The sequence below is a fragment of the Euleptes europaea genome, chromosome 18 (genome assembly GCF_029931775.1).
Source record: "Euleptes europaea isolate rEulEur1 chromosome 18, rEulEur1.hap1, whole genome shotgun sequence".
NCBI classification, from domain to species: Eukaryota; Metazoa; Chordata; class Lepidosauria; order Squamata; family Sphaerodactylidae; genus Euleptes; species Euleptes europaea.
In genome coordinates this window covers 33,871,211-33,890,731 of record NC_079329.1, presented here as the reverse complement: position 1 = coordinate 33,890,731, position 19,521 = coordinate 33,871,211, and the positions used below count along the sequence as shown (strand labels likewise).

The following is a 19,521-nucleotide window of genomic DNA, read 5'->3' as shown; positions in this document are numbered from 1 at the left end:
TGCCCCAGAAGGTCGGACCAAAACCAACAGATTTACATTAAATCAAAAGAGTTTTCGACTAAACATTAGGAAGAACTTCCTGACAGAGTGGTTCCTCAATGGAACAGGCTTCCTCGGGAGGTGGTGGTCTATACTTCTGTGGAGGTTTTTTAAGCCGAGGCTAGATGGCCATCTGTCAGCAATGCTGATTCTGTGAATATCGGCAGATCATGAGAGAGAGGGCAGGAAGGGATGAATCAGTGTTTGGCTCTCCTGGCCCTTTCCTCAGGCTCCGCCCCAAAAACCTCCCACCGGTGAGGAAGAAGGACCTGGCAACCCTACAGATTGGCCAGGGATCCTGGACCAGATTTTTTTTTTTTGCCATCTCTGGGCATGGAGTAGGAGTCACTGGGGGTGTGAGGGGGGGAGGTAGTTGTGAATTTCCTGCATTGTGCAGGGGGTTGGACTAGCTGACCCTGGGGGTCACTTCCAACTCTATGATGCTATGATGTAAGCGCACTGGGTCCTCACCTGGGGAGAAAAGCAGAGTGTAAATGTATAAACACATCCCTAAATCTGACCCATCAAATTGCCACCTGCAAGGTCCTGCCCAGTCCCACAGTTTTCCCCCTATGAGGGCATTTTTAAAAGTGTGTGTCACTTCATTTATTCTATTGAGAAGTATCTCGGCAACTATAAGCTTTATAAATAATTGTGTGAAAATCTGGCAGACCTTTTTTTCACTCCACGTGATTATATATATATATAATTTCTGCTATGGTTACGAAGCTGGGTGCACATGTGGTTTTTGTGTTTGGCTGAGAGCATGTATGGATGAGGGTAGCATTTTTTCTTTAGTGGTTAGTTATTCAACCAAGAACCAAAGTTTCTGATCAGTTGTTATTTTCAATTGTTCTATGCTGCTTTTCTGTCACAATGAGACACTGAAGCAAGGTTAGTACGTGTATGTGTTTGTGTATGCATACACACACAAAGATACAAAACACTCTAAACAAAGCAGCAGCAATGATACATAAAAAACCAACAAAAAATTAAATACATATACCTAAATATATATATCTAGTTATATCCATCTATCTAAATATGTTTGTAGATAGAGCAATACATTTATATAGACACATTTATACATATATATATATATATACACATACATGCACACACACACACACACATATATATATTCAATAATTTGTATTATGAGTATTTTAGTAATGTAATATTTCCATTTTCTTTTATTGTTATATTCTCATTTTCTCTTAATAAATTCTCTTGAAAAATATATATATATGTATATTTCAATTATATTTCTATATGTCTATGTTTATACAAAGATATATAAATATAAATATCTAAAATATAAATATGTAATCTAAAGATGTAATATATAATGTATATAAATATAAAATATATTTGTAGCTTAAGAAATATAAATATACATCAATGTACATCTATTTGTGTGTGTATACACCTACACACACACACACACACACACACACCCCTATATACCTATACATACATACATACATACATACATACATATTATATGTGTGTGTGTGTGTGTGTGTGTAGGTATATATAGATATATAGGTATATATAGGTGTGTATACACACACACACAAATGTAGATATAGTGTATATACACCTATATACACACACACACACCTATGTACCTATACATATATACATATATACATACATATACATACATATATATATGTATGTATGTGTATGTATGTATGTATATGTATACATGTATATAGGTGTGTATATAGGTATATATAGATATAGATATATAGGTATATATAGGTGTGTACACACACACACACATAAATGTAGATATAGTGTGTATACACCTATACACACACACACACCTATATACGTATACATATATACACATGTATATATGTATGTATATGTATGTATATGTATGTTCATGTATACATGTATATAGGTGTGTATATAGGTATATATAGATATATAGGTATATATAGGTGTGTACACACACACACACACAAATGTAGATATAGTGTATATACACCTATATATACACACACGCCTATGTACCTATACATATATACATATATATACACATATATATGTATGTGTATGTATGTATGTATGTATATGTATACATGTATATAGGTGTGTATATAGGTCTATATATAGATATATAGGTATATATAGGTGTGTACACACACACACACACATAAATGTAGATATAGTGTATATACTTGTAGATATATATTTATATATTTAGATGTCTACATATATTTATATTTATATTAATAAGTCCTGGCATTTGAAAACAGTGGGGAGTGGCTCCAGCCCCCCAACTTACATGCTGCCAGACCGAGCGGAGGCGGAACGTGCGCGCGACCCCCCACGTCCAAAACGAGGGGTCCCCGCTACAATCCCCCCCCCACCCTCTCCCTTCCTCCTCCCTCCCCTTTGGAACCCGGTGACGTCCCGCGCCCTGGCAACAATGTAGCGCGGGCGGGGCGCTCCTCCGGCGCCGCCTTGAATGACAGCGCGAGCAGGGAGGGACGGAGGGAGGGAGGGGGGGCGGAGAAAGAGGCGTCGGCCATTGGCCTCCTCCGCCCACCCCTCCAGCCCCGCCATTGGGGGGCCCGCTTCGGCCCCGCCCCCCGCCCGCTCGCCGGAGCCACTAAGCTCGGTTGCGCGCCTCTCGCCGAAGGTGCCCCCCCCCGCCCGCCCCCCTCACGGCGCCTTCGGCCGGCGGAGAAGAGCGGCTGGGCCGGGCGGCCCCGACTCTCGCGCGCCTCCTGCTGGCGTCCTGGCCCTGCCGCCGGGGCCCGGCGGGGAGGGGGCATGGCTGCGTCGCCTGGGGCCCGGCAGGCCGCCTGGTGGGGGGCCGGCGTGGGCCGGAGGGGCGGAGGGGCCCCGGTGTGAGCGGCCCCCTCCCATCCCCCCGGCCTGGGCGCGTGGGGTGAGTGAGACGGAGGGGGGAGGGGGGCGTCGTTTTTCCACCGGGTGGGGGTGGGCGGGCAGAATGGGAGCAGGGGGGCGGCTGCAGGGGGGGCGGGGGCGGGGGGATGCGGGGGGCGGTGTACTTTGTGGTTGCAAAGGGGGGGCAATACTTGGGCAGGAGAGCCGGGTGGAACCTCCTTGCTCAGAGGCAGTATACCTTTCCCCCCCCACGGGCGACGGGAAAATTGCATTGCAGCGCCCCCCCCTGGTTTGCATGCTTCCCGGAAGCCTCTGGCAGACTCTTTAACGAGTCGGAGCGCTGGTTGCAAAGGGGGCGGGGACAGGTTCCGGGGGAGGACGGTTCTTGGGCAGTAGAGCTGGGTGGAACCTCCATGGAGAGAGGCAGTATACCTCTCTCCCCCTGGTAGCAGGGAAATTGCATTGCACGCACCCCATTTGCATCCTTCTTGGAAGCTTCTGCTCTTAACGAGTCAGAGCGCTGGTTGCAAAGGGGGCGGGGACAGGTTCCGGGGCAGTAGAGCTGGGTGGAACCTCCATGGAGAGAGGCAGTATACCTCTCTCCTCCTGGTAGCGGGGAAATTGCATTGCACGTGCGCACACTCCGTTTGCACCCTTCTCAGAAGCCTCTGGCAGGCTGCTCTTTAACAAGGCAGAGTGCTGGTTGCAAAGGGGGCGGGGACAGGTTCTTGGGCAGTAGAGCTGGGTGGAACCTCCATGGAGAGAGGCAGTATACCTCTCCCCCCCTGGTAGCGGGGAAATTGCATTGCACGCTTGCACCCTTCTCAGAAGCCCCTGGCAGGCTGCTCTTAGCGAGTCAGAGCGCTGGTTGCAAAGGGGGCGGGGACAGGTTCTGGGGGAGGACGGTTCTTGGGCAATAGAGCTGGGTGGAACCTCCATGGAGAGAGGCAGTATACCTCTCCCCCCCTGGTAGCGGGGAAATTACATTGCACGCGCGCACACCCCGTTTGCACCCTTCTCGGAAGCCTCTGGCAGGCTGCTCTTAGCGAGTCAGAGCGCTGGTTGCAAAGGGGGTGGGGACAGGTTCCGGGGCAGTAGAGCTGGGTGGAACCTCCATGGAGAGAGGCAGTATACCTCTCTCCCACTGGTAGTGGGGAAATTGCATTGCACGCGCGCACACCCCGTTTGCACCCTTCTCAGAAGCCTCTGGCAGGCTGCTCTTTAACGAGTCAGAGCGCTGGCCTAGGAGGACCTTTGGCCTGATCCCGCAGAGCAACTCCGGCGTTCCAAGGGTGGCATCAGTTTGCGCCAGACGCGTCTGCCGGTTCACCGTCCCAGCTGATGACTGGAGAGGAAGAAGACCCAGGAGTCTGGTGGCACACGAACGGCTAGCAAGGTTTTATCCCCTGTGAGGCTTTCCCTGGATGGGAGCCCACGGCTTCAGATGCAATGCGGTGTCTCCTCCGTTTAAAGAGGCATCTTGCCTCTAAGTGCCAGGTGGTGGGGATGCAGATTCCGTGCGGGGAGGGGGAACCGAGCCCTGGCCCCTGGCATCCCTCCCCGGGCTGCCCACTGTTGGAAACAGGATGCTGGGCTAGAGAGGTTTGATCCACCAAAACGTTGGTTCTGTTCCTGAACGAGTCGGCATGAGCAGGGAGGGTGGTTACTCAGGTTGTTTGTGGGGGATGCGGGTGGTAAGTGGGGGTGGAAATTCTTAGTATGTATGGAGTAATAAATGGTAAGGGAGAGAAGGGGTTGGAAGACGTTGTACCGAGTAGCTAAGGGGCGTAATTGAGGAGAGAACTGCAAGTTTGAAGTAGGGAGCTAGTAAGTGTGTATAAGTGGGAGGGGGAACCTGCGGGTGGCGAGGAGGGTGGTAAGCAAGGACGGGTTGAGTAAGTCTTGGAGGTTTGTTTATTTCTTTGTTCGTAACACTTGTTAGCCACCTCTCTACCTTGTTTCTTTCTAACTCAACGCAGCTTACGGCGTAAATAAAACGATGATTATAAAAAAAACACAATTTAAAATCTCAGGACTGCCAGTAAATAAAAGCTAAATTAATCAAATGCAGTCCTAAATAAAACTAATCAGCTGCCTCCTGATCAAAAGTGAGGGGGCCACGGGCACCTCTCTGGGGAGGTTGTTCCGTAATTGCGGGGCTGCCACTGAAAAGGCCCTCTCTCCTGTGCTTACCAGGCTAGCTTCTGTGATGGGTGGGGCAGTCAGGAGGGCCTCTCCTTGTGATCTTAATTCTTGGGCAGGAACGTGGGGGAGAAGATGGTGTGTCGATTCCCGTGTCTCAAGCCATGTAGAGTTTTAAAAGTCGAAACCAACACCTTGATTTGGGCTCGGGAGCCAGAGTAATTGCTGATCCTATGCTCCCGATACCTGGCCCCGACCAGCAGTCTAGCTGCAGTGTTATGCTGCAGCCTCCAAACATACTTCAAGGGTAGCCCCAAACAGAGCACATTGCAGTAGTCCAGCCTACATGTAACTGAGGCATGGATCACTGTGGCTAGATCTGACTGAGTGAGGAACGGATGCAGCTGACATGCCAGCCCAAACTGGGCGAAAGCACCTGGCTTTCTTAGGTGTCAAGCAGCACTCCCAAGCTATGAACCTGGCTTTTCAAAGGGAGTATTAACTCCATCCAAGACAGGAGAGGTGTCTAATCCCCGGTCTGCCTTTCTAGTGACCCAGACAACTTCTGTCTTGTCAGGTTGAGTCTGGACCTGGGGGTGGGGGCTGAGTTAGGGGAGGAATTATGGCTGACGCATGAGGGCAGGGCAAGGAAAAAGGGAGATGTGGTTCTGCTTTGATAGAAGCTGGATCTAATGTTGGGGGGCAACGGTGGGAAAGGATTCTGATAAGGGGAATAGTATTCTGGATTTAGGAGCCAGTGTAGTTAGAATACGGGACTAGGACCTGGGAGACCCAGGTTCAAATCCAACGCGTGCTTGAAGCTTGTTGGGTGACCTTGGGCCAGTCGCTTTTTTTACCTAGCCTACTTTACAGGGTGGTTGCGAGGTTGAAACAGGGGAAGGGACCAAAGTGTGTTATGTCAGCCTAATCTCCTTTGTAGGAAGCGAGGGATGAAAATGCCCTAGATTGAGAGATACATAGAAGTGCTGTATAATGACAAACAAGCAAATGGATTTGCCAGTGAAGGCTCAGTGATGGTCCTTGGCAAATGAGGGCACAGGTACAAAGCAGGCCACATGTTTGAGCAAAATGGACTAGTCTGGAGAAACTGATTTGTTAAAAACCACCCTTGGCTTCATCCTTAGAAAGAATAAGACAATGCTCATATGTTCTAAGCACTTCTGCTTTTCTGTGGGTATAGAGGTAGAATGTTAATTTAGTATTTAGCACTTGAAGATTATAGTTCTTGCTTATTGATATAAAAAAGGGTATAAACCTATAGTAACGTAATAGCCTCCATTTGACTAGCAATTACTAATCAAGTGCTCCCAACTTCTCTGTTTTATAATGTAATTTAGAAGAACTGTAAATTAATATTTAGTATTAATTAATAACTAGTATTAGAACTCAGTAGAGTGAGATCAAAGTAGATGATCGATGCATGTATGTATTATTACATTGAAGCTTGGACACAGACATATTTTTCATTTGATCCCCCCTTCTTTTTCCCGTTTTCTTTTTCTGTACCCCAATATACAAAATTTATATTTTTTTAAAAAAAGAAAGAAAGAATAAGACAAGCTGAATTTTCACCAGGCACATAAAAGTGAGTATTTTGTTTTGAAGAGTGCCGTTGTCTCCTCTCCCCCCCCCCCCCGGTGGGCATCTGGTGCCCAGCTCTGGCAAGGAAGCTTCTGCACAGTCCGGCTTGCATTTTCTTCACTGCTTGGTCATTGTGGCCCCACCTAGCCCAAAGCATCTTGGGTTAGAGAGCAGGTGAGACAGGGGTATGCTGACGCTTTCAAACTCCTGTTTAGCCAACACCTTCCATTCTGGGCTTAAAAGATGTTTCAAGAGAATGGAAGGAGGCATTTTGACCACTGCCTGGTCTTTCTGAGAACCACCCCTAAATTCAGGACACAGTTGAGGGAGAAAAATGTGGGGCTGAATTCTTTCCTTGCCCCACCTCCAAAAGGAAGGAAGTGTTTGCTGAACAGAGTAGGTAGATGGCAGTGAGGGTGCGGAGGGAATATCATTGGCGGGGGGAAAGCATGGGTCAGCGAGCAGGTTAAAGTCTGCATGTGAGGAGCTGTTTGAGAAGGGGCAGGTTTGGGGTGCAGTGTTTGAGGGGTTGGAGAAAACAGTATGATGATCTAGTACAGTATGTGTCCAAGCTAACCTTTGGGACGGGTTGCTGTCAGCCAGCATATACGCAAAATAGCCAAATAAAGTCAACAAATTTTATCTACTCCCCGCCTTTCTGGTAGGCTGCCCTGTGAGGCAAGCTAGCTCACCTCAGTGTTTATTCCCATATATTTTAGGGATCTGCGGGGAAGCCCTAATAAGACAGCCATTTTCCATTGGAACCCTCTCTTTCAGCACCTTGTCTAGATCGGGGATAGAATGGGGGAAACGGTTCTGATTCCAGATGGCCGGCCACAGATACTCAGTGGACATTACAGGGGTCCCACAGTGACTGGTTTTTCTTTCCGTTCTTTGTTAGGCTAATGAAGGCTACATCTGGTGTTAAAAGGAGCCCATCTCTTAACAATAGGGAATCCAGGGAGAGCCCCAAGTTACTGGCGGGCCCTGCAAGCCAGACTGTTCATCTTGGGCCTTCTGTTTCCCTCCCTCCCTCCCTCCCTGTGTTCAAAACTCCCATTTGTGACTTTCCCCTTTGCAGGGCCTGCTTCACAAGGAAGCCCATGCTGGAACATGACAAAAGAGGGAAGACAACTGTTTTTTGTGTGTGATTTTTCGCACACAAAAAATTCACTCCATGTGCCTCTAGCATGGGGGTAGAATCTCCCATAACTTCAGCAAGGTCTGTCTGTGCGCATTCCGCTTTAAGCCTCGTCCCAGAAATGGGTGTGGGAATAGTGTAGGAATATTGTGAGATTGTACGTGCGTGCATCTGTGTGGCATTGTCCACCCAGCTAAATCCTTCTTTTTGGTTTCAGGGTCAGGAAAGGTGGGGGGAATCCAGGTTTTGAGACACCAGCCTTGCAAAGGAGGAACGACAGATAAGCAAACACCCAACATTAAAAAACAAAACCGCAGTTTCTTAGATGCTGGCATCAAATTTGTAAGGGCAAAGATGGCTAGGTGTTCAGACAACCCTGTAACGGGTGTATTACATTTAGTTTAAAAAATATATATTTATGAAGGCCTTATAGGGTCAAACACCAGCTTTATAATGTAAGAACCAGTTGAAAAGGTAAATTTCCTTAGTCTGGCTAATCTTTAAAACGTTGGAAGCAAGCTTTGGAGCTGCTCCATTGTTTGTTTTTTACTTGAATTTGGATATTCTGGAGAAAAATATATATGTATGTGTGTTTGTATAAAATTAGATGTACATATATAGATGTTGCTTAACTGAGTTGAAGGCTGGCTAGTTGAATGTTCTTCATGTTTTAAAAACTCTTTAAAGTTTTCAGCTAAACAGTAACGGAACAAGGAAATCTGCTTGCTTTTTAAATAAATTCAGATCTTATCATGCATTTCTCTGCTGTCCAGTCCTCCCTCTTCAGCTAGAGTCCAAGGGATCATTCCTACATGTGCTATGAAAATGGGGGGGATGAAGCCCCCTTTGAGCCACAAATGAACTTGGGAGGTTCCTTGCAGCCTGTGACGACTCAATTTTCCCCCTTTCCTCTTCTGTGGGCACCTCCTCCTGTACTTTTTTTTCCTGGGGCCTGGAGGTTCTTGGGGAGAGAGAGAGGGTGAGTCAGCAGAAAATCCTGGAAGTAGACACAGTCAGCTTTGGTCCAACACAGTACAAATTGAAAAGAAAGGGCCGCTGTGACTCTTGGGATGAATTATTGCTCTTGGCAACGGGGCCATCCTTTGTCCCTTCTAAATATGTGGTTCTGTAGAGCCGTTGCTCCCCCTTGGTCGTTCTGGCTTCTGTATGGAAGAGTCTGTGGTCCAAGTCAGTTGGAGCTTTTTGTATCGTCTATTGGATTGGTCAGAGAACTTTGTTGCTGCATGTATACAGTCTGTTAACATAGCCCTGGCCTTTCCTAGTGGCTGGGGCATTGCTGTTGGGGGGGGTAATAGCTGGCTTTCTGGTTTGTGGCCAAAGGAAGGTTGCTAGAAGGGCTGTGGCTCAGTGGTAGAGCATCTGCTTGGCATGCAGAAGGTCCCAGGTTCAATCCCCGGCATCTCCAATTAAAGGGACTAGGTAAGTAGGTGATGTGAAAGGTCTCTACCTGAGACCCTGGAGGGCCGCTGCCGGTCTGAGTAGACAATACTGACTTCGATGGACCAAGGGTCTGATTCAGTATAAGGCAGCTCCATGTGTTCATGTGTAGTCAGCATCTCCGTTGAAAGAGTGTTTGTCGGATTTGGACATTTTATTTTTTTAAAGCAATAGCATGGATATGGCGATTTAACTGAAGAAGCTTAAGCGAAATGGGTGGCTACCGGAACCCCCTCTCTTTTACATGAGTTGTCCATGTCCTCGCATAAGTTCGTCTTTTCCGTTGCATGGGTCATCTTTGTCCTGTGTAAGTTTCGTTCCTACGGATTGCCACATAAATTTAACACTGCCTACAAATTGTTGGCTGGCCATTGGGAAGTTATTTTGGACACTGGCAAACTAACCAACTGCATGGACCTTGTTACCATTGGTTTACCAACCTTATAAGCTATGCTAGCTTAATGTATTGTAGTATTTAGCCTATGTTAAAGGTTTTGGAAAATAGATGAGGTCATGCGACCGACATTAAATTGTGGAACACAATAGTGACGACCCTTGGAGTTGTTTATATTCACACACATCCTATGTAGAAGATATGTTTATTGTTGCTCATTCATGGTATGTTACTAATTTACATTTGGTCATAGGTGCTATATTTTTGGCTAAACTGGTTACAGTATGAGTTTGTGTTCTTTTGTAACTGTGTGTGTTGGGCAGCATAATCCAGAAAAAACTATTCTAGACAAGATTGGATGGGGTGGTTTTGTCCTGCTCAGTATAGTCATTTTGGGGTGTAGAGATGAGATTGATAGTCCTGTACCTTTGACTAATGTCCTGCCATTGAACATCAGTAGAGAGCCAGCATAGTGTAGTGGTTAAGAGCGGTGGTTTGGAGCAGTGGACTCTAATCTGGACAACTGGGTTTGATTCCCACTCCTCCACATGAAGCCAGCTGGGTGACCTTGGGTTAGTCACAGTTCTTTTATAGCTCTCTCAGCCCCATCTACCTCACTGGGTATCTGTTGAGGGGAAGGGAAGGAGATTGTAAGCCGGTTTGATTCGTCCTTAAATGGTAGAGAAAGTCGGCATATAAAAACCAACTCTTACGCTAATTGGTTAGAAACTAGTGTGAAGTATTTTGTCTAAGGATAGCTGGTGTGTTTTGATCAGGGCTTTGGATACTTGCGAAGAAAATGATTTCCGTGTCAAGGAGAGCTGAATGCTGGCAAAATTATGCCGACTTACGTATTTAGCAAGTTTATGCAATTCTGCCACTTCTGTTGTGTAGTTCTGGTTTTGCTACCTGTGGAAGGCACAAGGGCCTGGCAACTCCAGCACCAACCGCTGAAAATCTCACTCAGTATCCCCTGTGGCTTTTGAGACTTCAGGAGGCATCATTTACGCACCTTTCAAGCTCATCTTCATATCCGTAAGGGTAGAAACGTGATTAAAAACAGACCAACGAAGATGCTTATTTTAGTGCCGAACGCCACATTTTGTGTTGCCTCAATCATGGATAAACACAGCCCCGCGTTTCTCCCGTTTCAGTGTATTCTATGAGTTGTAGCCAGTTTAGTGGATTTTATACCTCTTTGGTGGCATGAGCAGCTATGGAATTTGGAGCCGTGCGCACAGCACCATTCAGCATCCTGAGATTTTCTGCTTCTCATATCATCTTTTTACAAACAAGAAAGTTAGGCATGAGAATTGAAGTGGAAATCATGTCAGTTCCCTCTCTGGCTTCCAAGATTTCACAGGACACCGACCACACGGAGTAGTGAGCCATGTGGCTAGGGTCTGCAGGGCAGACTTACTGGAGTGATAGGAAGATGCGAGGAATCTGGCTGATGCAATAACAGTTCTTCCACGGGGTCTAGGCCTGTCAGAGGTTCCCAAACCCTGACTCCGTAACTGTGGAGCTTATGAACAGCAGCAGGAGAACCATCAGTCAGATGCATAGTGTCGATCTTCCTACAGCATTATGCCAACAGATTACTTAAACTCCTTACCAGGATGGTGACAGTTGCAGAGGAATCCTTTGTGAAGTTACTCTGCTCTAAGGCCGTCGATTTTTTACTGAGTTTATACTGTGGTTACTCTGCAGAGGATTGCACTGTTGGTCAGTTAGTTAGATAAAACCACTGGAAGGCCTTTTAGATCAGTTTAGGAGGTGCCCTCCAATCAGGCAGCTGCTTTTAAAAGGCTTTGAAAAAAATCAATTTTAATGAAAAAGTTTGCCCAAATGTCAAGAGGCAAGGGTGCCTCTTAAGCATTCTGCTTCTAAGACAGGCCTGCACCTAACTGGCTAATAGCAAAATAAGCCTTTTCCCTTCACTGCACTTGTCCGTAGTAAGTCTCTGTCAGCTTAAGCAGAGAGTTGATAAGCCTGTGCAAACACGTACAAAAGCCCTGCTTCGTTGTGCAGCAGCGTGTGCAGCGCGATCCTATGTGAACGAAAGATGTTTTCTTTTTCTGTACGCAGGAGGATCCCTTCCCGTTTCAGCTTGGCCTTTGCTATGCTGCGTTCTTGGTGTCTTCTTCCTTAGTATTTGCAAATGAAAATGGAGGAAATGACTTTGTCGGGCCTGGATAACAGCAAGTTGGAGGTAAGCTGCTTCCCTTGAGGTGTGGCTTCTGCCAAAAGATTTTTGAGGGAGCCATGCCAGTGGGCTTTGGCTGAACTGCTGGCATTGTGGAGGGGAGAAAACCCCTCTAACTAGTGCAGTGGTTCCCAACGTTTTTTTGGCCATGCCCCACCTAAGCATCTCTAAAATCCTGATGCCCCCCTGTGACATGGTCACCAGCTGACCACCGTGTACATTCTGATTTTAATTTTAAAAATGTGTATGTCACAATATATATTTATACACTGTATATGAGGCCCCTATAACCATAAGAAATGCAAAAAATTCACTGTTAATAACTCATTCTCGAATTGCCCCCCTTAAAAATCAAATTGCCCCCCTGTGGGGCGTGTGCCCCACGTTGGGAACCACTGAACTAGAGGATGCACTTTGCACCAGACTCTTTCCTTAGTGTTGCAGCCATGATATGGGGTGCTTTGAAATACTGTATTTACTTGAAAGGAAGCTCACCTTTAATGTAAGATGACCTCCCCCAATGTTACATACCCAAAAACTTTTACTGGCCATAAATGTAACTTTTATGTGAATTTAAGATGACCCCCCTCTTTTTTCTAATTGGCATACCTGGAGGGAATACTTGGTCTTGCATTGAAGTAAATAACCATACGAGATCTTTAAGAGCCAGCATGATGTAGTGGTTAAGAGCGGTGGTTTGGAGCTGTGGACTCTAATCTGGAGAACCGGGTTTGATTCCCCAGTCCTCCATATGAGCGGCGGAGGCTAATCTGGTGAACTGGATTTGTTTCCCCACTCCTACACGCGAAGCCAGCTGGGTAACCTTGGGCTAGTCACACTCTCTCAGCCCTACCTACCTCACAGGGTGTCTGTTGTGAGGAGGGGAAGGTGATTGTAAGCCAGTTGGAGTCTCCTTTAAGTGGTAGAGAAAGTCGGCATATAAAAACCAACTCTTCTTCTTTTTCTTAAAAAAATGATTTCTGGAGTAATTTGACGCTTCAGGTATAAAATCCACTGGCTGAATCCTGCAGGGAATCTTCCTTTGCAGGCACCGTTGAATTGAAGAAGAGCTGTGTCAGAGCAGCTCCCGTCCATTTCAGTGGGAGGAGAGGTTCCCATTGTATTTAAGTGACATAAAATAGGACAACTTGTTGACATGGTTTCAGTTCTTGTAACAAAGAGGGGGATTCCACAAGCTTAGCTGCTTGTTCTTCCAGGCCTGGCTGTGGCTCTTTGACAGAAACACAACATGAATCGCAGACCATTCTGAGCGGTGTCTGTAATTTCCCCATGCAACGGATGTGTTTGTCTTGTTTTTTTGTTGTGTATCTGTCAGTGTATCATCCCTGTTTCCCCCACACACACACACACACACAAACTAACACAGACTCTTCTAAAATTAGTCCTGTGCCTATCCCGGAGGGAAGTGGCACAAGGTGAGCTTGGAACAAGGTAGAAAAAGAGAGAATTGTCATGTCTTATTGTTAGGCCTAAATGACCCCTCATCTGCATTCAAAATTTTGCCCCATAGCAGCTCTTGGCAATGAAGGAGGCTGTGGGACCACCCGCATCAGCCTTGGGAGAATGGTCACCCCCTAAATTCTTGTAGTGCCGGGGATGGGCCTGGAAAAAGAAGTGGAGCCGGTGGAGCTGTTCCCTGGAACCCAGTTCAGGCTTGCTCCTGTACCCACAACTCTTCCCCAATGTTTCATCTTTTTGGAATAGCAAGAGATAGTTGCAAAGCTGTTATTGGCTGACACTGATTCAAATATAACCGTTGCCATGGCAAAATTTTTATCTATGGCTTTTAATGATATTTTACTTACTATACCTTAGATTCTGTGTTTCTGTATGTTTGGTTACTTCTGTGAATTTATTGATTTGTTTTGCTCATGACTTGTTGGTCTGCGAGTATATGAAACAGAATGAAGAAAAAGGAAAATCTTTTTGGGGTCTCATGGTGTAGTGGTTAAGAGCAGTGGTTTGGAGCGGTAGACTCTGATCTGGAGAACCAGATTTGATTCCCAACTCCTCCCCATGAGCGGCGGAGGCTAATCTGGTGAACTGGATTTGTTTCCCCACTCCTCCACATGAAGCCAGCTGGGTGACCTTGGGCAAGTCACTCTCTCTCAGCCCCACCTACCTCACAGGGTGTCTGTTGTGGGCAGGGGAAGGGAAGGTGATTGTAAACTGGTTTGAGTCTCCCTTAAGTGGTAGAGAAAGGGAGCAGTAGACTCTGATCTGGAGAACCGGGTTTGATTCCCAACTCCACATGAGCGGTGGAGGCTAATCTGGTGAACTGATTTGTTTCCCCACTCCTCCAGATAAAGCCAGCTGGGTGACCTTGGGCAAGTCACTCTCTCTCCCTTATAAAAACCAACTCTTCTTCTTCTTCTTAGGCTGTGGCTCACGATATATATACTGACTTGGTGGAGGACGCCTGCCTGGGCTTGTGCTTCGAGGTGCATCGGGCTGTCAAGTGTGGCTACTTCTTTCTGGATGAGACAGATCCTGATAGCATGAAGGACTTTGGTAAGCCTGTGCCTGTTTTGTCACTGAGGGGGTCTTTCCTTTACTCCCTTGCTTGAAGCCTGGCCTGGATTTAATGGGGTGCCGCCTCTGGTGTGCTGGATCTAATCCAGTTTCAAGATTAAACTCACATTCACTCCTGGCTGCAGAAGCCCAGCGGCTTACTGTTTTGCATTCAGGAGCTCTCTTACTTGCGATGTGCCTTTCCTCCTGGCTCACTTCTGCATTCAGCGCTGGGTCTTGTCTTCTGTCGCAAGTGCTTACGGCTTGGCTATAGAAGTCCATCTTTGGAATGAACTTCTGGTTATTAAGCCTGGCAAGTTGCATCAAGAGAGAACTAAGCAGTCTGGGCCAGGTGTGCCACACGCAAAAAACATCCTCTGCAAGAACCATTTCTGGACTGTTTGTACGAATGGACTCGGGCTACTAAATGTAAGGGGAGACTAAACTCCCAGAGATCTCCAGCTGCAAGGACTTGGGGGACTGAGAAAAGGGCAGTTCCCTTCCCAATCCAAGATATTGCGACTATCCTAGGAACTCAGTTTGGAAGATGTTTGGAGTTTGTGCATCTCCTCACACAAGCTAATATTCAAAGAGTACTCATTCCACGCCCTCACCTGGATGGGCCAGGCTAGCCCGATGTCATCCAATATCAGAAGTTAAGCAGGGTCGTCCCTGGGTAGTATTTAGACGGGAGACCATCACAGAAGTCCAGGGTTGCTGCACAGAGGCAGGCAATGGCAAACCACCTCTGAATGTCCAGGCTAGCCTGATGTCATCAGATCTCGGAAGCTAAGCAGGGTCTGCCCTGGTCAGTATTGGGATGGGAGACCACCAAGGAATACCAGGGTCACAGTGTGAAAGCACACAGTGACAAACTTGCCTTGACCTGGATGGTCCTACTACCCTGATCTTGAAAGTTAAGGAGGGTCGGCCCTGGCTAGTATTTAGATGGGAGTGAATATTCAGAGTTATCACAAAACAATTCTATAAGGTCTAATCCCATTTTTCTTTCTATACCATTACAAAAATTGACTATTTCTCAATAAGCTCATCCTATTGTTTATTATTTATTGGTTTGTTTTATTCAGTTTCTACCCTGCCCATTCCCCACCTAAGTGGAGTTCAGGGTGGCTTACAACAATCCAAAATACAAAATCATTAAAATTCATTAATATAAAACTCAATAATTACAATACAGAATACAGTTATACTATAAAAGTAAACCTCTGGCACCCTTTATTGTACATTAACACGTGGCTACTTTTGGTGCAATGCAGTGTGTAGCCAGGCTCTCAAGAAACCTTTTCTGCATTCCCTTATTTGCCATAGAACCCCCAAGTAACCATGCGAAAGAGCTCATGGGTGCATCTTAGGGCAAAAAGGTCATGCAGGGCTTTTGACCCTCGCCGCTGCCTTCCATGAACTGAGCACATCTCCTAGACTCCTCTGCAGTTTGTGTTGCAGCAGGAGATGGGTAATGGTGGACAAGCATCTTTCGGGGGAAGTCATCTGCTATCAGAACTTCCCGAGCGTTCCAAGGAACACAGTGTGAGAACCGGTGACCTTAAGGTACAGAGAAAAAGACAACCCAATTGCTTTTGTGGAATGGGGTGAGTGCAGATACAGGATGAGGGTATAATGAACAACAGGCATGTTCTTTTTGCAGTTCATGATTTGTGGCAAGAACTGCTGCATGCTCTGGAGCCTTCTCTCTGGGGCTGAGGGTTGTATATCAAAGATCGGAAGCTCCTTCGTGCTAAACGGAAGTTCTGAGTGTTGCTCTAGGAGCGAGGATCGCTTTCGAAATCTGCAGTCTGCCTTTTTTTCTCGAGTTGCTTATGCCCCCCGCGGCTCTCTGCTCTTCCCTGCCTGTAGAAATTGTGGATCAGCCAGGGCTGGATATCTTCGGCCAGGTCTACAACCAGTGGAAGAACAAGGAATGCGTTTGCCCAAACTGCAGCCGAAGCATCGCTGCCTCACGCTTCGCCCCACACTTGGAGAAGTGCCTCGGGATGGGCCGGAACAGCAGCCGCATTGCCAATCGCAGGTGAGACCTTAGGGGGGCGTGTGTGGATGGGGAACTGGAAACAAAGTCTCAAAGGGATGCGTCTTATGTGCCTGGGGAGGGCTTGGAGAGCTAGGCTGAATGCACCGTGTCTCAGGAATCACAAGGCCCCCATCTTCTCTCTGCTTTTTTCTAACAGAGTGGTTCCTCAGTGGAACAGGCTTCCTCGGGAGGTGGTAAGCTCTCCTTCCCTGGAGGTTTTGAAGCAGAGACTAGATGGCCATCTGTCAGCAATGCTGATTCTATGACCTTAGGCAGATCATGAGAGGGAGGGCATCTTGGCCATCTTCTGGGCATGGAGTAGGGGTCACTGGGGATGTGGGGGGGGGAGGCAATTGTGAATTTCCTACATTGTGCTGGAGGTTGGACTAGATGACCCTGGTGGTTCCTTCCAACTCTATGATTCTGTGCCTATGCAACACTGAAAAGCTGGATTCTGCGATGGGTTTGCATCAGGCAGGTAGCTTCATTTTACACCATCTGTTCTGCTTCTGCCAGGTATGAGGAAAGATAGCAGAGTCCTAGCCTCATGTTAGTGGAATCCCCACTCAGTCTTGTGTGCGCACAACCCATGAGATATGACGTGGCATATTCTACATGTTGCCAGCCTCCCCTCAGTACTGGGTGGTGGGACCATGGTGAAGCGGTAGAGCATCTGCTTTGCCTTCGGAAGGTCCCAGGTTGAGTCCCCGGTTTCTCCAATTCATTGGGTAACAGGTGATGTGAGAGACCTCTTTGTGACTCCCTTGGAGAGCCACTGCTACGCAGTGATGACAAAGTTTTCCTGCATAGACCAGTGGCCTGACTCAGGAGGGCTGGCCACATTTTACCCTGTCCGGTTGATAAGGTCTGCCCATGTGGGGAGGGCGACATAGAAACAGTTTCACATATCCTCCTTAAGTGTTCGCTCTACAATAGGGGCCGGTCTAAGCTCATAGACCTGTTACTTGCTGATAGGGAATGGTTACCTACTAAATCTAAGGTGTCCCACCTCATGACCACCCAGGATCCAATAATTATTGACTCGGTAGCCAGGTTTTTTCAACTCGTAATTAGAGAACGCGATTGTTACTCTGCACCATATAACGGTTAAGTGAGGACTGAATAACTAAGTAACAAATTTAGTGGGATTTGCATGTTCTTATAAAATGATTTTATAGTAAATTTTATCGCATGATATCTGCATGCCCTTATACCATGATTTTACTGTAAACTTCACTGTATGATTTCCCTTTTAATGCCAATAAAAGCTTTTGTATTCATTATTCGTACCCTGTCCAGTTGGTCGTTCTCTCTGACAAAATTGATGTGTGGGGGGGGGCTGTGCGCCACGAGTGCAGTCGAGGAACATTGGGGAGGGGGGATGGCATGTAGCTGCCTGGTAGCAGCATGCTAGAGAGTGTGCCTCTAGAACACCACAAATCTTTCCCTGTAGCCGCACATCACAGGCTATCCATGGCTACTAGTCAAAATGGATACTAGTCATGATGCATACCTATTATCTCAAGTATCAGAGGAACATGCCTATACTATTAGGTGCTGTGGAACACGGGCAGGATGCTACTGCTGCAGTCGTCTTGTGGGCTTCCTAGAGGCCCCTGGTTGGCCACTGTGTGAACAGACTGCTAGACCAGATGGGCCTTGGTCTGATCCAGCAGGGCTTTTCTTTTGTTCTTAAGATTAATAGCAGTTGCCAAAATGGGCTTTCAGGGGAAATTTTGTCCACTGTTGTTAAATCTCCTCCATGGTAGGCTACTCAGAGGAACTTCAGGCTTCCCTGGAACAGGGTTCGTAAGCCGTCTCCTTTGTACCCTCGTCCCGCTTTTCTCCACATCGGCCAAATTTTTTTCTCCCCGCCTGTTTCTTTTGCTGTAGGATAGCCAGTAGCAACAACATGAACAAATCGGAGAGCGACCAGGAGGACAACGACGACATCAACGATAACGACTGGTCGTACGGATCCGAGAAGAAAGGTACCTGTGTGTGTGTGTGTGTGTGTGTGCCTGTGCCTGTGCCTGTGAAGGTCTCTGGCAGAACCAGCTCTATAATGAGATGAAGCAGCAGTTTGGGCGGTGGATTTCAGGGGTGGGGGGCGGCAGGAAGTACCTACCGCTGCCTCTCCTTCCACCGCTGCCCAGGAGCCGGGGCAGTGAAGGCGCCTTCCCTCCTTGCGAGACTGCAAGTGTGGGGGAAGCCTCATTGCAGGTGCGTGTCTTGCCGTGTTGGGTTTCAAGGTGGGGAAGAGCTGTTCTGGCCAGAGCAACAGAGGTGGGAAACCAGGGAGGGGGGTCAGCTGTCATGAGTGACACCCCATTGTTGAGCTGTCCCTGGTGAAATGATGGAACTGGGGTGCCTGCGACAGGCTAGTGGGGAAAAAAAGGTTAAGCTTTTATGGTCGGAACGTGTGCTGAGTTGAGGCTGGGGTGGGGTGTGGAGGGCTGGGCTTGGTAGTCTGGAGGGCCCTGGGTCATCTGAACACCCCCCCACACACACACACACATACACTGTGGCTCTTTATGGGTAGAAGCAAGACCCAGCGTGGTGTAGTGGTTAAGATTGGTGGTTTGGAGGAATTCAACATTCCAAGGTATGGGGCCCAGTGTAAAGGTTTACAGCTGTTAAGGGAAAAAAATTTTTTGAAGGCCAAAGTGAAAATACCATCCTTGACCCTTGCTTCTCTGGCAAGTGAATCAGAAGCAAAAATAAACTTACAGACTAGGCTAGTGTTTTTCTGGTCGTTTTTGCATCTCTGTGCTGCCGGTTGAAGAGTGGTGTTGCCATAGGAAGACTCACAGAAAATATTTTGTCAGAACTGGACAGTTGGGAACGTCCGGGGCTCCGTTGTGGTCTGGTAGTAATTGGTGGCGTGTTAAAATAGGCCTTTTCTCTTCCTTCCCAGCCAAGAAGAGAAAATCAGATAAGGTAAAGTGACTGCTACTGTTCTCGGCATGGGGGGTGGGAATGGAAACGGGCAAGGGGAGGAAGAATTGCCTTTGTTGTCTGCCAGAATCCAGGGAGCCCCTCCCCCTCCTCTCCAGAGCCACCTGACTGTTTTTCTCTTAGCATCGTGGCCT

At 47.2% G+C, this 19,521-nt stretch overlaps 1 protein-coding gene across 1 annotated transcript in view; it reads left to right on the top strand.

Moving 5' to 3' along the window:
- Positions 1–2,851: 2,851 nt before the first annotated feature.
- Positions 2,852–19,521, top strand: part of ATXN7L3 (ataxin 7 like 3) — a 33,832-nt gene continuing 17,162 nt past the window's right edge. The window contains exons 1-6 of the mRNA XM_056863366.1: positions 2,852–2,947; positions 11,733–11,856; positions 14,250–14,382; positions 16,258–16,429; positions 18,323–18,420; positions 19,347–19,369. Of these exons, the coding sequence (XP_056719344.1) occupies positions 11,806–11,856; positions 14,250–14,382; positions 16,258–16,429; positions 18,323–18,420; positions 19,347–19,369 (477 nt within the window). The 5' untranslated portion in view covers positions 2,852–2,947; positions 11,733–11,805. The remainder of the gene's footprint in view (positions 2,948–11,732; positions 11,857–14,249; positions 14,383–16,257; positions 16,430–18,322; positions 18,421–19,346; positions 19,370–19,521) is intronic.